The 18,553-nt window shown below is 35.1% G+C and overlaps 1 protein-coding gene across 1 annotated transcript; it reads left to right on the top strand.

Annotated features, from left to right (window-relative positions):
- The first annotated feature begins 9,607 nt into the window (after positions 1 to 9,607).
- Positions 9,608 to 17,859, top strand: LOC140959514 (4-hydroxy-3-methylbut-2-en-1-yl diphosphate synthase (ferredoxin), chloroplastic-like). The gene is made up of 20 exons (XM_073417387.1): positions 9,608 to 9,907; positions 10,356 to 10,605; positions 13,210 to 13,367; positions 13,554 to 13,660; positions 13,748 to 13,848; positions 13,940 to 14,016; positions 14,218 to 14,337; positions 14,435 to 14,665; positions 14,865 to 14,981; positions 15,082 to 15,156; positions 15,251 to 15,328; positions 15,489 to 15,548; positions 15,635 to 15,697; positions 15,811 to 15,955; positions 16,042 to 16,180; positions 16,276 to 16,353; positions 16,507 to 16,666; positions 16,753 to 16,851; positions 16,942 to 17,046; positions 17,513 to 17,859. Exons 2-20 carry the CDS (start codon positions 10,392 to 10,394, stop codon positions 17,612 to 17,614), a joined length of 2,229 nt encoding a protein of 742 aa, XP_073273488.1. The 5' UTR covers positions 9,608 to 9,907; positions 10,356 to 10,391; the 3' UTR covers positions 17,615 to 17,859.
- Positions 17,860 to 18,553: the final 694 nt, after the last annotated feature.

The following is an 18,553-nucleotide window of genomic DNA, read 5'->3' as shown; positions in this document are numbered from 1 at the left end:
GGTTTAAAGCTTCAATCTCTAATTCTTTGACCAGTCACTTTCACTTCAAACTTGTTTTATAAACCCATTCAACTACTTATTTTGATCGTCGTTACATTTTGTTAGCTTATGGAAGTTGAGATTCCTACGAGACGGCATGCGTCTATAGATTCTGCATCACTACCTACCATTAAAGTAGCGAGTTGTTTTTCCCCCCATTTCTCAATCCAAACTACATGGCCCATTTGTTTTCCTTTGTTTAATGTGTATCCAAATTGCAGTCTAAAGGCATGCCTAATTTTTACACTTTTTTTGGGTCAAAAACACAAAAAAGAAAATAGGAACGCATTACTTTTTGGTTGCCCATGTAGACAAAAGAAGCAAAAATACTAAGCTCACCCACCAAGGATAAAAGGTATGCGTTGTCTTGACCTAAACTTTGCCTTGGTCTTTCGTTTGTTTGTCGAAGACTTGGTATTTGTTTTTTAGCAATCCGTCATCATGCCTCTATCTAAAATTAAATATCTTGTGGTGTTCCATTTTCTTTACGGATACACATCATCTGACATTGACATGTTGATTCATTGTACTTACCTAATGTCTATTATGACGAATTGAGTCTTTGTAAATACATACATATGTAGTTTATCATGTGACGAAAGTTGTGGCATACACATTTTTAACATTGAAGCTTATCCATCCATATAAAGATAGGCCAAAACCAACCCTCTTTTCCCCTCTAAAATTGAAGGCAAGCCAAAGAACGTGTTGAGCAGCATAAGTCATGGGATTAAGCATGCCTTGCAGAAATGCAGCACAAAGTTTAAACAAGTACATAAATTTAAAACTACCAATGTAGTTAAATAATCAACATACTGCTCATGATTCATGACATATTCCTCCACTCAACAGAGAAAAATCAGCCAACCATCAGCAAAAAAACAAAATTCATTTCTTGACCAAACAATTTTAGAAGACAAAATCACCCCTCCATCCCCCTCTTATATAAACACCCCTTGTCTCCATTTGTTTTTTTTATTCAAGACCCTTTGCTCTAAAACAGAGTAATATCATGGAACTTCAGTTTCAGAACACTGTCAACAACGGACATAGCTCATACAGATCAAGAAATGTTCAAGGCACCAATAGAAACAAGTTCGTTGGTGTGAGACAAAGGCCTTCTGGAAAATGGGTAGCCGAAATCAAGAACACGACTCAGAAGATTAGGATGTGGCTTGGCACGTTCGATACGGCTGAAGAGGCTGCTCGGGCCTATGATGAAGCAGCGTATCTCCTTCGTGGATCAAACACGCGTACCAATTTTTTGACCAACATCCCTTGTAACCCGGCTCTCTCAATGAAAATCCGAAACCTTGTCGACCAAAAGAGAAGCCAGAATAATGCCAAACCTACTGGTCTTCCCTCTTCAAGTAACATAGCCATAGGGAAATGCAAAAAACAAGAAACTATTGTATCTAATGTTTCAGCTAGTACTTGTGCCAAAAATGGTGTTACTACCTCGAATCCCACCGCATTTGAGGACGCGTATAAGCCAGACTTGAGCTGTTTTTTGCCTCAAGATTTCAGTACGTGTAATAGAGATCATTCAACTTTTGTCATGGATTTCGACGAGTTTATTCTTGAACAAGAATGTTCTGATCTTCCGGGAAGAGTTGGTGAGGTGATGAATGATGCACAGTTCCAAGATTTCGAATGTATGAAAGTCGAACAACATATATCGGCATCGCTGTGTGCAGTGAATGGGATCAGTGAATACTGGGAAAATTTCAATGATTGCAGTGATCCTTTGGGGGATATTAATAGTCTCTGCCAAATGTTTTCTCCTAGTTAAATCTTGTTCAATTCTTATTCTTTTTTTTAAAAAAAAAATTCCTTACCAAGATATTTAGTTGAAATCATATTGGAAGTTATACGGGATTCAGAAGTTTTATTTGGTCTCATCAATTTTACAGTGGGTGACAACCATTTTAACTCATGCGTACTCTGTTTTCTCGGATGGATGCGAAAGATCTTTTCCTTCGTATTAGAAGCAAGACAAACTGCTCACCTCCTTGGTTTTGTTAATGCTACTCATATAGACAGTATTTTTATCAACTCAACACATGGTCACCTCTTTGGTATTGTTGACGCTGACCATGATTCATTACTTAGTATACGTGTCATGTGTTGAATGGACGGAAGACACTGCCTGTATGGATAGCATGTACGAGCCACGATGAATATTTATTTCTGAACTACTTTTTTCATTAAAAAAACAGACTTGATTATATTTTAAATGCGGAATATGCGGAGAAAGGTGGAGCAACCTAGCCATGATACCGATTCGATGTCAAATTTCCCTTCTCCTATATCCATTAAATTGTCTCCTCCTGGCCGAGGCATTCCTGGACCAATAATAATCTTGAGATGCTATCTGGATATGAATTCTAATGTAAAAAATGCAAGTTCAGAGGTAGAGATGTAGCTTGAATATATATAAATTTTGAAAGTTGATGTGAGGCAATATAATGGTTGATATTTGTTAAAATTACTCTCTGTTCTTTTGTTTGAATTACTTGTTGCGCAAACAGATCAATCAAAGGTGGATTTCTTCAAGGGAAACTAGAAATGATCTTGAACCTTTCGTCGGATGCAGTTCTCTGGAATTTTACGAATAACATTTAAGACAAAACCAAGGATACTCGTGATATTCTTCTTGGTTGGATCAGGACATACGAGGATGATTTAATGTAAACAATAGGAAATAACTAATTAAACGTGGGTCAATTTTAATATTTTCTTGTGATTAACTATCGGCGCATTGTCTTAATGTATTATTATTATTATGAACCAGAAAATACATCTACCATCAGATTATATATATGAGCAAAAATAACTGCTAATTAATGACCAAACAACAATTTCTATATACCATACAACAAACTTATGCAGTATTTGCAATAATTTATTTTGAATGTTTCCAAATTTCTAACCAATGAAATGTTTGAAAATGATATGTAAAAACATTTAAAATAAACTATTACAAATATTATCTTGGTTTGTAAATGTTTTTAATAGCTAGCCATCTTGGACATGAGAACTGGCGAACAAATTTTTTTTAAAACTTTCGCTGCATCTTGGGTGCGAGAAACGGTACTCTAATAGAAAGTTGAGAGAAGGCATTTGGATGCTGAATCATCAATGTTCCAGTTACACTAGTGTGGTGGAAGTGAATTGAGAAACTTGTCCTGTGAAAGAGGCTCCCAACAATCTTGATTCCGACAAAGATAATGCAGAGCCGGAGACTGTGAAGGAAATGTTGGTTGACAGTAATGTGAAGCATGGGATCATTGAATGGAAAAAGATGGAGGGCGAGGGGGACACTAGTAGAAGAAATGGCTAGATTTTGGTGGATTCTGGTGACTATGAGATATTGGGTGAATCAAGGGAGGAATGGGAGGGTGGGAGTTCTGTTGAATAACAAGATAAGACAATGGATGTTGAGGGAAATGTGGAGGATACGAGGAAACTCAGTTGTATGACCCGAAAAAAGATGCAATTGCATATGCTTGATGCTTTGGCAAACAGGGTGAAGTTGTTGGAAAAAGCATATGTGTGCAACAAGCTAAGGAACAGAAGGAAGAAGAACAAGTATGCTCCTACTTGTATATATTATTAGACATAAAGAAATGTGATATGTGATCAAATTGAAAGGTGTTAATATGCGGTGTTGACAATATCTCCCAGTAGCACTTCCAATTTCAAAAAAAAAATTGATTTTCTTGCACACATATAGTCCATTCAAACTTTATTTTTATCTAGAAGTGTTATCTCTCACATTAGAATAGCGATCTTCGTTACACTCCTCTAGGTAGCTTATGATTTCTATTTTTTTATTCAGAAGAGGTAATTCCCAACTAAAGGAACAATTTCATTAGATTCTCTTAGGTAACTTTTCCATTATTTTTCTTCTTATATGGAACAAAATAAATTTTTTGTGTTTTTTTTTCTTTTCACTCAATATTTTCAAGTCATTTTTCACATGTGATAAGGTCATGAAGTACACGAATATCCATCAACTACTTTGTGACTTATACAGAGCACATTTGAAGGCCAGGTGTGTTTATTGCAATAGAACTGAGAAATTGAAAGCACATTAAGAAATAAACATCACAATATAAATAGTTAACAAAACATGATGAATGATTTAATGCAATTTGTCTAACATCCTATAGATCCATATCATGTTGGGTGTTGTCCCGGATTTTGCATCATCCAAGACAACACCAGTGAGTGATTATCATGTTCACAAACTTAGATTCTTCCAAATATTGGAAAATCTATTGAAATCTAATAGTTTTTTTAAAATATCTGTCAGTTGGTTATCAGTTCCAACAAATTCCCTTCAAAACCAAATCTCGAATAAAATGGTNTCCTGGAAAACTAGAAAACGACTTCCCTAAACACTGCGATTAATTACATAATCAATGTACTGGTATCACTTCCTATTCACGCCTAAACCCTCCATTAGCTCCGCTCCCTAAACCCTGTGATTATTAAAATTTATAAATGTGAAAGACCTAATAGAAATATAATTCTGGTGCCTTGGCCTTTATCATGGACTGCATATTCGTAATAAGTGGACAAATCTGCACGCCTGGGCGCCCATCTGCGAGACCCCCACGCCCCAGCGGCCAGAATTATCCGCCCCAGCGCGTCATAGTGCTGATTTGAAGATGGAAACCCTAGATTACGATTGTTGTTGTATTTTTCTATATAAACACATTGTAAAACATTGTCGAACAATAATTGAAGATTGAATATACTCTTGTGAGTTTTCTCTCAAGATTTTCAAAGTTTTGCTGTGTATAACAAAAAAAATAAACTTATTAAAGATTTAATATTTGTGGCATTTTTCGATTGTTCTTCACTCGGATTGTCAAATACGAGTTCTTTGAAGGTTCGTTTGAGATTAGTTGTTTATCTTCGTGAATATTTGTTGCTGAGCTTTTCATAGCTTAAAGGTGAATATCACAAACCTTTACTTGTTTAAAAAAGATAGGGACAACCCAACGTTCTTTATTTCATCGAATCGAGGGCGTGACTCTGTTTTTTAGCACATTTGTTTTTCGTGTTTGAAGAATCGTATCAAAAAACTTCACAATGATTTTTGTCAAACTTAACATGCAAGTCATCATCATATGATTGACTAATGCTTATTAAGTTTGAGTTAAGTCCCTAGACATGAAGCACATGGTGAAGCTTGAGGAGTCCATCCATATTCAGTATTCTTTTTTCAGCAATCTTTCTTTTTGCACCCCCTCCATAGGTCACTTGACCACTATTTAATTATACATAATCAGTGAGGTGTTTCTTTGAACCTGTTATGTGGCGCGAACACTCATTATCAAATTATCAGATACATGTAATGTTAGTTTCTAAGGAGATATAAACAACAGTACAACTAATTTCAGTCTTATGTACCCAAATCTTCTTCACTAAAGTTTTCTTAGTGATAATGTTGCGGTTGTGTTGTGTGACAACTTGTCCAACATCCGGCCAGTATATCAGCTCATGTAGTCATTCCTCACCTTGAAACATTGAGGTTTGATATGACCATGTTTAAAACAAAAAGAAAAAATGATGTCTCATTTGATTAGGCTTCCATGCAAAATGCTTACCTATTTTTTGGAATATTTTTGACCGTAGGATTGACTTTTGGAGAGTTGAAGTTTGTTTACTCTCTTTCACAAAAATAGCCGGATGTGGTATTGAGTTGCAGGATTCTCCACATTCAAATGCATTATTGTTAAACCACGGATTGGCTTTACTGTCTTTTTCCATCATCAATATGGAGTCAAGTTTGATTGAGCTCAAGTTGAACTTAGAAAGTGTCTTGGTAGCCTTTTCAACTTCAACCTTGGTCTTGCATAAATCCATGTCCTTCTTACTTAACATTTCTTCAAATCTGAACACACAACCTTTCCGCTCTATATTCTTTTTAGAGAGATTTTAGTTCAGTTTGTTCTTTTTGGTCCAATCTGCATATAGTTCCCCATAGAATTTCTGTACGTTTTCCAAAGTGACTTCTTCTTCATCTGCATCCTGAGTTACCGTATCACTTGAACCAGTAAGAATTGTCACATTGAGGCATATATAACTTCATGAATTTGGAGAGGTGTTCCTACCAGGTCTTGCGACACCAGAGACAACACCCAAAGGATTAACTTGCATTGAGTAGAGGTCCTGCTGTCAGGTGTTGCACTCCCCATATCTCCTGAGAATGAATATGAGGGTTTCTCCTGTAATAGTGTAAACAGAGAACTGTGATTCTCTTCTTCACTAGATCCATGTTCTTCGTCAAAATCTTCATGACTTAGGGAGAGATTTAATCATTTGTTCTTGTGAAGTCTGTTGGCACATTCATTAATACAATGTCCGAAGCCCGAACACTCTCTGCATTGAACCGAGTCTAGCCTTTTGACATCCGTTGAATCTTTCCATCATTATTTGGTCGAAATTGTCCTTGAGTAAGCGCAATCCTTTGAGTTTTCTGGGGAGCAGTAATGCTATGAAGTTTAAGTTGTTGGCCCGATTTCTTCTTGTCTCTGATTTTATTTAGATAGTATTCAAATTTCTCTGTGATCAGTGTGATGGAGTCTTCACACAGATCAGACTCGTTCACTTCCTGAGACAGATGAAATATATCATTATAATTAATAATCATTTGAGACTTGCAAAGCAATGGTATTTTCTTTGTCCTTTTTCTGTAAATCCAGATTCATCTCAAAGGTATTGAGAGAACTCAAGCATGGTGGTGTCTTTGGATTCATCGATTGCATATATCTTGTTGTTAAATCATTCTGCAAGTGATCTTAATACCTTACTGACTAGTCTTTCATTAGAAATCGGATCACAAAGACTTAAGGCTTCATTTTCAATATCATGTCGTGGAAATCATAAGCAATAATAGAATATGTTTCTTCCATTCTCAAATTTTCAAACTTGGTGGTTAACACTCCCAGTTTAGTTCTTCGCACATTTTTAGATCTTTCGCAGTGTTTTTGAAGGATTTCTCATGCATATTTGGTAGAGACACAATTAGTGGTTAAACTTGAAATATTTATTTCAACTGACGCGAAGATGACACTGAGTGCCTTTGAGTTGAATTCCGAAATCTGGACTTCATCAGTCATCAATGCACTATTTGGTTTAATCAAATTGTCATCATCTTTACCAACAGTCTTTGGTGTAGTCCAACCATCTATGACACATTGTCATGATCTTTATTCAATAGATTTTAAGTAGACTCTCATCTTGAATTTCCAAATAGCATAGTTAGATCCATCAAAATCTGGTGATCGAAGTGCGATGTTGACAATTGACACTTCCATAGTACTTTTTCTGTTCATACAAAATAACCAGAATCTCACTTGGTAAATGTCAAGTGTAGCTCTTGATACCAATTGAAAGAGTTGTTTGACATACAATTATTACATAGATGGAGAAAGTGTGAATTAGATATAGGTGTTGTGTGCAGTGTTATAATACATTAACACAACATACAACAAAATAATATAATTTATCAAACAATTAAACTTTGACGAATAAAATAAGACATAATTAATCATGCACAAGTGTACACTAGTGTGTTGCATCGGGCAAAAGATTCACTAGAAAAACTTGTAAGTTTAGAGAACCACTAGTTAATAAAGAAAAACTTAACTTTCTTAGCAAAGTGAGGGAGTAAAAGTGCATAAAAACACTTATAAATAAATAACAAAAAATATAAATGCAACGTTTGTGAAGTCGAAATTTTGTTTGATAAACAATACTCTAATCATCAATGTGATTAGGTGTTGTGTCTGCTTGTATTCAACACTCAACGGCAACACAAAAATACGTCTTGGCTTGAGCATTTGATCGCTTCGATTTAAATCATCAACTCTCGTGCTTGCTCTCTTGCGTCATTTACATTCGTCCATTGATCCCAATATCTATTTTTGATTATTTTTAACCTTTTTTTGTTCTACAGTTTATTCCTTGAATAGAATCCTACAAGATATGAAAACAAGAGTTTCATTGATNATTAAAAAATAAATTATATTACTTTCAATAATTAAATACTTAAAACATTTGTTTCTCCTCACTTCACTAATTTTTCTAGATCCGTTCCTACAGTAATTATTCCACTGTATTTTTCTTTTATTTTATGCACACACTTTACGGACAATGCTTGTATACGTACGATATATAACAACACATTACACATGGATTAACACCCAAGGAGAAAATTGAATAGAGCGTGTAGTAATTTTTGTACATAGTGAAATTTTTTAAAATATTTTCAAAATTTTTAAAAAAACAAAGTTTAAAAAGTTAGTAATCTGAAAATTCAATCATATGTTTAATTTGATTAATAAATTTAGTTTCTCAATATTTGGATTGCATTTCTTTTTTTTCTTTGCCCGGCATAGTTGATTTTTTTCTTTTCCATGTCGAGACCACGTCTATTATTATATATAATAATCATATTCTTACAGCCCTATGGTCCTAACTTTTTCTTTGTAATAATTAAAAAAATAAAAATTTTACGGCTCATATTAATTAATCAATTAATTAGTCTCGGCGGCTTGAATACTCTTACCATATCATGCTTATTAACCGCCACCTTTTATTAATAATTTGACCATACAATATTCTAATATTTGAATAATTGACACACAGAAAAAAAAACATTTATTTATTTAAAAAGGTTGGCCTCGTTACTTCAACGAACATAGGAATCAGCTGCCTTATAAGACTTTAATATTCTAGTAATAATTAATTGAGAAATGTATATTATGAAAAAAAATAGAATTAAATTTAAAATGTTTTGTGAGGATTGTTATTTTTTACTCGAAAATACTTTCCTTTCCTTTCCTTTCAAAACAAAAAAAAATTGGAAAAACAAATTTTAATGACAAAATTCTTATTTTATACTTAATTAACTCGTTAAAATATGGTTACGTGTTTTTCACGACTGAGTAAGTCTCTTGTGAAACGGTCTTACGAATCTTTATATGTGAGACAGGTCAACCCTACCGATATTCACAATAAAAAGTAATACTCTTAGCATAAAAAATAATATTTTTTCATGGATAACCTAAATAAGATAACCGTCTCACAAAATACGACACGACTCGTGAGACCGTCTCACACAAGTTTTTTTCTTCACGACTTAGTTAATAAATAGATATTAATAGAAATCAAAAAACATAAATAAATAAATAAAAATAAAAAAAGGGGAAAGTGAGGGAATATAATTGCTCATGAGCAGTGCCAGATAAATATTGTATCTCAGCGCTCGAAATTGACTATGGAGGATGGTGCCGCTCGTTACTAAGACTACGAGTCCGCATGTCAATTCAATACGCAACTCAACTTTTTTATTTTGGTCAAGAAAAGATAATTTATTCAAGATATGTTTTTTTGTTTAAAAAAAAAGATCTTTTGAATTTCTACTAATAAAGAAAACAAAATCAGATGAAAAAAATGGTAAAAACAGAGTCTTGAAAAGGGAATAAAAAGACAGTTGCTTGAGCATATTGACCGAAATAAAAATACAAAATTGTTTATTGAAGTATTAGTAAATATGGGTTGTTCTTATTTGAAACCAAAGCTTGATTTTTTTTAATCGTAATATTTTGATCGTTGTTGGGGAAAATATTTTATATATATATTGAATACTTTAGACGAGATACAGAGATGTTGGAGCAGTGAACAAATCTGTGGCCTTTACAATTTTGAAGCACCTGCTACCGAACTTGTATCAAAGTTTTTGTTTCCTTCTCGATAAAAGTGATTTGTCCTCTGAAGTTTGCATTTCTGATTTCTCCTGCTCATATTTCTGCTAGTCAGCTTTCTGTTATCGCCATTAATCATCTCTGTAAGTGATTGATCAAGCCTGCTTCAGTTCAAATTTTGTTGCTGTAAATTCTTAGAAGTGGGATTCAACAAACTCTAACACCAATATTTGAATTTTTAATTGCTGGCACAAGTCTCCTGTTACACGACCGAATAATATCTTCTTCGGGTCGACTTTTTCCCATGCTTTGGGGGGTGAGTGTATGTGTGTTTGTATGTGTTTTGGAGCAAGGAGTGGCGGGTGAACAGAAAATCTGGGGCGATGTAATTAATTTGGACGGAACCCAACTGAAAGAAAGTGATGACTTTTCAGAGGCACCAACCTAGGCGATTTGTTAATTTTTCTTTGTTGCTTCTTTGGATTGTTATTGTTATTTGGCAGCCAAAGACAGCATTATCTCTCAAGAAACCTTTGCTTATAGATTAATTTTTTTACTGTGTTGATAACCAAATTGTTGATTCTTTTGTAGTTTGAGAGGATAGAATTTGACACTTGGGAGTAGAAAATGGCAGCTGGAGCTGTTTCGTCTTCATTTTCGGGTCTCAAAAGCCGGGATCATCATGGGTTGGGATTTGCAAAAAATTCTAGTTTTGTAAGAGTTTCAGAGGTACAACGGGTTAAATTTCGCCAAACCAAGGTCCCTGTAATAAAAAACTCTACAACTCCCGGTTCGGAGACTGTTGAACTCGAGCCTGCATCCGAGGGAAGTCCACTGTTAGGTATAACATCTACTGCTTTCATATGCTTATGTTATGTGAAGTTTTAGGTTAAGATTGGATTGATGGATGTGATTTGGAGGGAGGGATTTGAAATCCACCACAATCAATATCGACATTAATTTGAAAATGAATCAATCCAAGCGCAACCTTAGTCATTTGTGCAGGAAGAATCCTGGACAGACATAAATTCGTGAGAGGCGCGGGGCAGGGTAAGAAGGCGGTCTCGATTAGTTTTGGGGTGTGAAATTTAAAAACTTATAATAATTACATAGAAAATCTCAATCTTTCGATTGAGAAGGGTCACTCCTCCTCGGCCCGCTGGCTTCGCCCATGAGCAGAACGCTTTTTGTTGTTAAACCCTTTAGTTGTCATGGTACGGTTGGCAAAGTAAAGCGATGGTGCTTCAGATTTGTAAGATCCAAATATTCAAATTATACAGATGCTATTTGCTATTAGTTTTTTCGATATCATCATGCTCTTGGTTCTATGATAGTTCTTGGGATTTCTAGGATTTATAGATTTGAGCTGCACAGACAACAAAGGCTATCAGCTTAATTTTTCATAAATCGTCATGTTATTGGTCGTATAATTGGAATTAAAGGCCATGTTAGTGGTTGGATTTATTTTAACGAGAAATTGTGACATTGATTGCTTTCGTTTCAATCAGCTATTAGCTTCTGGGTCATCAGCAAGCTATCAGTAATATACAATAAAAAAACTCCAAAACAAGTTCATAAGAAAAGAAAAGTTCACCTTGTTTTACCTCGTCTTTGGTTAAGGAGAGACATGGAGATACAACTTGTTTCTGAGAGTATTTATAAGTCCTTTGATGATTCATATCATATTTGAGTGTGCATCCATGAGTCTGATACTCTATATTTAATATGAGACACTGAGAAAATTTTGAACTTTTTAATAAAATATTATGATCATTTAATTTTCGAAATGGGTGAACTCGATAAGTACTTCCGAAAATGTCAGTCCAAAATTAAATTCATAAATGTCACTTCATCATATATAATGCCAAATCAACATCAATAAAACTTCATGACAATATAAAAATCAAATGTGAATTCAAATATTTTCTTCAAAAGAGTATCTGATCGAACATGACTAAGTGACATGGTAAAAGTAGGACGACCGAGATCCCACTAGCTCTAACTCCTTCCCATATAGTATGGCTCCTAGGCTTCTCTAGTCTCTCCTTACCTAGTGCAAGGCATCACAGAATAGCCCGATGGATTAGCAAAACCTAATTTGAAATTATCTAATAAGTACGAATATTGTCATGAAATAAATGTATATGTAATGCGTGGTCAAGAAAATGTCTCGGTAATTGATAAAATGGGGTGTCAAATCTCCGGTTTAGTGTACCCAACACACTCTCATGGGCATATAACCCTAACATGTTACCGACTTCTCCTATTAGAGTAATGTACTACATAATCATATGATATCTGAATTATAATACTTCTATGGCAACCTAACCTTGTTGACCTCTCCGTACTGACCCAACCACAGTTTCATACGTTTCCATAGTCCTCACATTGGCCCATTGGCCTACAAACTGAATCTACTGAATGAATCAATAATGCTTCAATAGTTCAATCTGTGTAATAGTTCCATGTTCTCATGCAATTACAATAAAATCACATATTCTAATTATATTGAAAATACTTGTCACCTCTGATATGTTACTAGGTTATAACATACCTTAGAAATCCTTAAGGCTATGTCTACTTGGTTTTTCCAATTATATTCAAGCATTTCTCAACACAAGAACTTGAGTGTTAAGCTAAGGTCACACAAAAGACAATCATAGCATGAAGTTCCAAAATAGGCATGACCATAACAAGTCTTAACCTAAACTTTTAGCTCCTTCGAAAATGATGTCTAAAATAATCCGGTATTGGCTATACATCACATTTAAAAATTTATCAAACCATGAACGAACTCTCCTCAAAATGAATACAAGGAAATTAAGGGAAACTTACATCAAAATGTAGCATTTGATGTGAACATCACTATTTCGTGGTTGAATTGTATATTTTAGGAGGATCAAAACTACCAATTTAAAGAGAAGTTGGAGCAAGATAATGTATATAAAGCTTACCAGGGAAGTTTTATGGTTGAAGGAATGACATAAAATAATATGTATACACTAGCAAATCCTAAAAATTATGGCTTTTAAAAATCTCATCTATTAACATTCTAAGGCTCGGATGCATTTTACTTATGTATCCATGCAATCTCCGTGGTAGGTCCGGAATGGAAAATATGAAATGTTCACCCTTTTAAGTGTTCTCTAGTTACAAAGCGATGATACAGGTAAATAACATTTTTCTCTGTTTCTTTTAAACCTTTGTCCTTAGATACAGCACATTGGAACATATCTTAGATCCAGCCATCATATTATCTTAAGTATTAGAAAATATGAAATTTTCATCCTTCTAAGTGTTCTCTAGTTACATAATGTTGATCTGGGTAAATAACTTTATTTCTCTGTTTCTTTTAAACCTTTGTCCTTGGATAAAGCACAGTGAAACATATTTTAGATCCAGCCATCATATTATCTCAAGTATTTTGATTACCTTTTGTTTGTAGTTCCCAGACAGAAATACTGTGAATCTGTACATAAAACCATCAGAAGAAAAACCCGCACGGTGATGGTTGGAAATGTGGCTCTTGGAAGTGAGCATCCCATTCGGATTCAGACAATGACCACAACAGATACAAAGAATGTTGCTGCAACGGTTGAACAGGTTTGACTACTTTCTGTAATTTTATTTTCCATTCTTAATCTGTCCTAGCTAACATGCTTTGATTTCATTCATGTGATCTTGCTCTTTTCTTCGAAACACGACTTTAATTGGACTAATGGGAACCATATAATCGTACTAGGTATGATTGTTTTATATCTATTGTAAGTTGAATTCTTGAATTTGCAGGTTATGAGAATAGCAGATCAGGGAGCAGATATTGTTAGAATAACAGTTCAGGGCAAGAAAGAAGCAGACTCGTGCTTTGAAATTAAAAATTCGCTTGTTCAGAAGAAGTAAGTGGTAGATTGAGCTTCACATAAAAAGTTTAAATCGGTGTTCTTTATTAACATAATGGGCTTATAAATTCTTCATTTATGCAGCTACAACATCCCTCTGGTAGCAGACATTCATTTTGCCCCACCTGTTGCTATAAGAGTAGCTGAATGCTTTGATAAAATCCGTGTCAACCCCGGAAATTTTGGTAATTAATTCGCCATTTGAATCTTTTTTCCTTAGTTGAGAAAAGAATTGTATGATATTGTGGTTTAATCCAGCTAGATGATTTGTTTCAGCTGACAGGAGGGCACAATTTGAGAAGCTCGAGTACACCGAGGAAGATTACCAGAAAGAACTTGAGCATATTGAGCAGGTTCCTGAACATTAGCTGCTTTTCTGCAATAGTTTCTTGGGTTCTTGAGATCACTTAGAGGCTTGATATTGCATGGTTAAAATTCTCTGTATGCACAAAATATTCATCCAATTTATTTTTCTTTTTATTAATTTTCATTTAAGTTTATCTCGTTCTATTACATTCTGATGTTTATGTGGAGTATGATTGTATCTAATTTAGGTTTTCTCAAAATTGGTTGAAAAATGTAAAAAGTACGGTCGGGCAATGCGTATCGGAACAAACCATGGTAGCCTTTCTGATCGTATAATGAGCTATTATGGGGACTCACCCAGGGGAATGGTAAGTAGTTAAGCCAACACTTTAAGAAGAGGTCGGTACAATCGTCAGTCTTGTGAATTCTTACACGAGGGTTCATGCCTATTTGATCACATGATAGGTCGAATCTGCATTTGAGTACGCAAGGATTTGCCGGAAAATGGACTTTCATAACTTCGTATTTTCGATGAAAGCAAGTAATCCCGTGATTATGGTTGAGGCATACCGCCTTCTTGTCGCTGAAATGAATGTCCTAGGATGGGATTACCCATTACATTTAGGAGTAACTGAAGCTGGTGAGGGTGAAGATGGACGGATGAAATCTGCAATTGGCATAGGGACGCTTCTTATGGTATGTTTGTTGCTTCCTATCAATAAAATTGTGATGATAGTGGAATTTCAGTGCCTTTGTTTTCGACTTAAAATTTTCAATTATCTTAGTGAGGTGTTTGCCATTTGAGCATTTCAATAATTTTCGGGCCTATTACAGTGTTCATGATTTTGTTTCACATTTTTGGTGGCTTCAGATAATGATAATGTTGATTATGCAGGATGGTCTTGGGGATACTATCAGAGTTTCTCTTACTGAATCTCCAGAAAAGGAGATAGATCCTTGTAGAAGATTGGCTAATCTTGGTATGCGAGCATCTAAGCTTCAGAAAGGAGTGGTATGACTTCAACATAATTCGATTCTTATTTTTAATGTAATTTCAAGTTTTGGTTGTGTAGATTCTAAAAGTTATTTTATTCCTTATTCGTGCTTACTAGACACCATTCGAAGAAAAGCACAGACGTTATTTTGATTTCCAAAGAAGAAGTGGTCAGTTGCCAGTTCAAAAGGAGGTGGGATACTTTATACTTTATCTCATTTATCCATTTGATTAAATGAAACTTCTGCACCTTAAGAGCTGTTGATCTTGGTGTCATTCTTATACAGGTTGATGAGGTTGATTATAGAGGTGTACTTCATCGTGATGGATCCGTTCTCATGTCCGTTTCCCTAGATCAGTTGAAGGTATCATGCTTATGCTTTCTTGCTATTAATATTCTCCTATCAAATTTTAAGTTACATTAGCAAATATTTGTGTTTGTGTTCCTTTGCTTCTTTTATTGTAATCATGATTCTGCCATTTCTTCATTTTCATTTCAAAATATTTTCCCCTTGTTCCATTCAGGCACCTGAACTTCTGTACAAGTCTCTAGCAGCAAAACTTGTAGTCGGAATGCCATTCAAGGTACATATGAGTTTTTAGTTGCATGAAAAACGTTATTCTGTTTCCTCCATTTGGGAAGGTTTTTGAGAAAGTTTGATTTGATTCAGGATCTAGCTACCGTCGACTCAATATTGTTGAGAGAGCTTCCGCCTCTACATGATAAAGATGCTGTAAGCATGACCATTTTACTTGAAAGCACATTACTTCATTTTATAATATGACATTTATTTGCTGTTAAAAACATATAAAGAGGTCTTGATTTTCATTCTTGTACCATGACTAGAGACTAGCTCTTAAACGGTTGATAGATGTTAGCATGGGAGTCATAGTTCCATTATCCGAGCAATTGACCAAGCCTTTACCCAATGCCGTGGTCCTTGTAACGCTACAGGAATTGTCCACTGGCACTTACAAGCTTCTTCCAGAAGGTGCATTGTTTTTATAGTTCTCGACCATGCAAAATCTCATATTCGATTATATTATGATTAATTCTAACTTAGTAATTTTATTTTAGGCACTCGTCTGGCAGTTTCAATTCGTGGTGATGAACCCCAGGAAGAGTTGGAAATTCTGAAAACCTCCGATGCTCTGATGATTCTTCATAATTTACCTCATGAAGAAGAAAATGCAAGCAGAATTCATGCTGCAAGAAGGTATAGTTGCTCCTAGATTCTCTTTATATATGTATATAGAATCCCGTGTAATTTTTTAACTTATTACCCCTTTTGGCGTTTTTTGATGTTTTCAGGCTTTTCGAGTATCTTTCGGAGAACTCGCTCAACTTTCCTGTGATCCACCATATACAGTTTCCCAAAGAAATTCACAGGTACGATAGAACCTGTTAAAAGCATAAGATTTTTATTGGACCAACTCCAATGAACACTAGTTTTTGGAACAAATGGTTTTGGAGAAAATCAACATTAATATGTGTGCTTTAGATTAAGAAATATCTGCTGACATTTGCGATCCTCGAATGCAGGGACGATTTAGTCATTGGAGCAGGAGCCAATGCTGGAGCACTTCTGGTAGATGGACTAGGTGACGGTATCCTATTGGATGCTGTAGATCAGGACTTCGAGTTCCTGAGAAATACGTCTTTTAATTTGTTACAAGGTTGTAGAATGCGCAATACAAAAACGGTAAGGAAAATATTATGAGGAAAGCTGCACTGATCAATCAAATCAGAGACTATTCACTGATTTGTCTGTTTCATTGCTTATGTCAGGAATATGTATCTTGCCCATCTTGTGGAAGAACCCTATTCGACCTTCAAGAAATAAGTGCAGAAATTAGAGAAAAAACATCACATTTGCCTGGCGTTTCGGTAATTACCTAGTCTTCAGGTTAAAGTTACATGCTCTAAAGCAAACCAATGTGTGACGTGCTGGTTTTTTTCTTTTTTTTTGCTCTGAAGATTGCAATAATGGGTTGCATAGTGAATGGTCCCGGAGAAATGGCGGATGCAGATTTCGGATATGTTGGTGGTGCTCCTGGAAAGATCGATCTTTATGTGGGGAAGGTACCAATTTGCAGTCCTCTTTACTTGAGAAATGTGTTTTCGACATAGTGTTTTGAGATCATAATTGGATCCACCACAAAAAATGTATACATACCTGAAAGACGTACGAAAAGCATGCAATGGAGAGGCTTTCTCTCGTGCCCAAGTGTTGAATAGGTTAACAGAAATTAAGAAGCAGCTTAAAAAGTATCATGAATCTTGGGCCATATGAACAATAGCTCTTATTTTACCATAATTTTCTTGGAGAAATGTCAATAAAACTGTAGTATTAGTTTCTTTAGCAAAATATCAGGTTAACTAGACGCTTGGCACGTCTGTCTGCCTTTCATGAGAAGACTAGATCACAGCCGCATTCAAGAAATTAAACAGTGGGTAGAAGGAACAATCACAAATCTTTATCAGTTTTGTTTGCATAATTTGCTAAGTCAAAAGGTCCAATATCCGCTTATCAATGGCTAATTTTCAGACGGTGGTGAAACGAGGCATCGCTATGGGAGAGGCAACAAATGCATTGATCCAACTTATTAAAGATCATGGGCGATGGGTAGATCCACCTGCAGAAGAATGAGAGAAGTAACACGAGTTCGCTAGTAATTTTTACAATAACATACGAAGAATTTTGTCTATTTCATAGCTGTGTACACGTAGCTACAGGACTTGAGACCAAGAACGAGGTTGGGTCTTATATAGCAAGTTGCGGCATGAGAATCTGCAGTTTGTGCTATGTACTCTAATTGGCACTTTACATGTATAATGTATCGTTGTATGGTTGAATTCTATTAATAATTTGGATATTTCACATATATTGGCATAGTTTGGACTGCTTTCTTCTTTTCCTCGCTTGAACTATACCTTGATTACCACCCGATTTGATGACCCTCATCGAGCAAGAAGTAGACATTTGAGGCCTTCCCAGTGTCCGTATCCTTGTATGACAAAGCCACTGTACCAAAAGGGTACACAAAGCAAAGGAAGGGACTCGCCAAGGTCCAAGTGATCGAAACAACAAAATCTAAAGTTTTCTTGTAGCTTTAGATTTCAATCGATATCCCAAAACAATACGCTAGCTAGATATTGAGAGTTTCTAATAAAAGAAAACGGTAAACAAACAAAAAAACAGAAAAGAAAATGTGATTCAAAGCATAAAAACATTTTCTTTTCTGTTTTTTTGTTTGTTTACCGTTTTCTTTTATTAGAAACTCTCAATATCTAGCTGGCATGAAAACGATAGAATTAGATTTTACTTTAATACCAACACTTGTTGTTTTAGCGTGTTTATGTCCTCAATCATAAAAACTTCTCGGGAGTTTATCGGGGGGTCACTCATCCCAAAATTGGTCCAAGTCAAACACGCTTAACTTTAGAGTTCTTAAATGATGAGCTCCCGAAAAAAAGATACATCTTGTTTATATGATTAATGCCTATTAAATTAAGTCATTCTCAACAACACAGTCTCATATTTAGAAGTTTTTTATCATCCCTCTTTTGGGCCCTCAACGCTTGGGTC

Source organism: Primulina huaijiensis, chromosome 15 (genome assembly GCF_012295235.1).
Source record: "Primulina huaijiensis isolate GDHJ02 chromosome 15, ASM1229523v2, whole genome shotgun sequence".
NCBI classification, from domain to species: Eukaryota; Viridiplantae; Streptophyta; class Magnoliopsida; order Lamiales; family Gesneriaceae; genus Primulina; species Primulina huaijiensis.
This window is presented reverse-complemented; position numbering and strand designations above follow the sequence as displayed.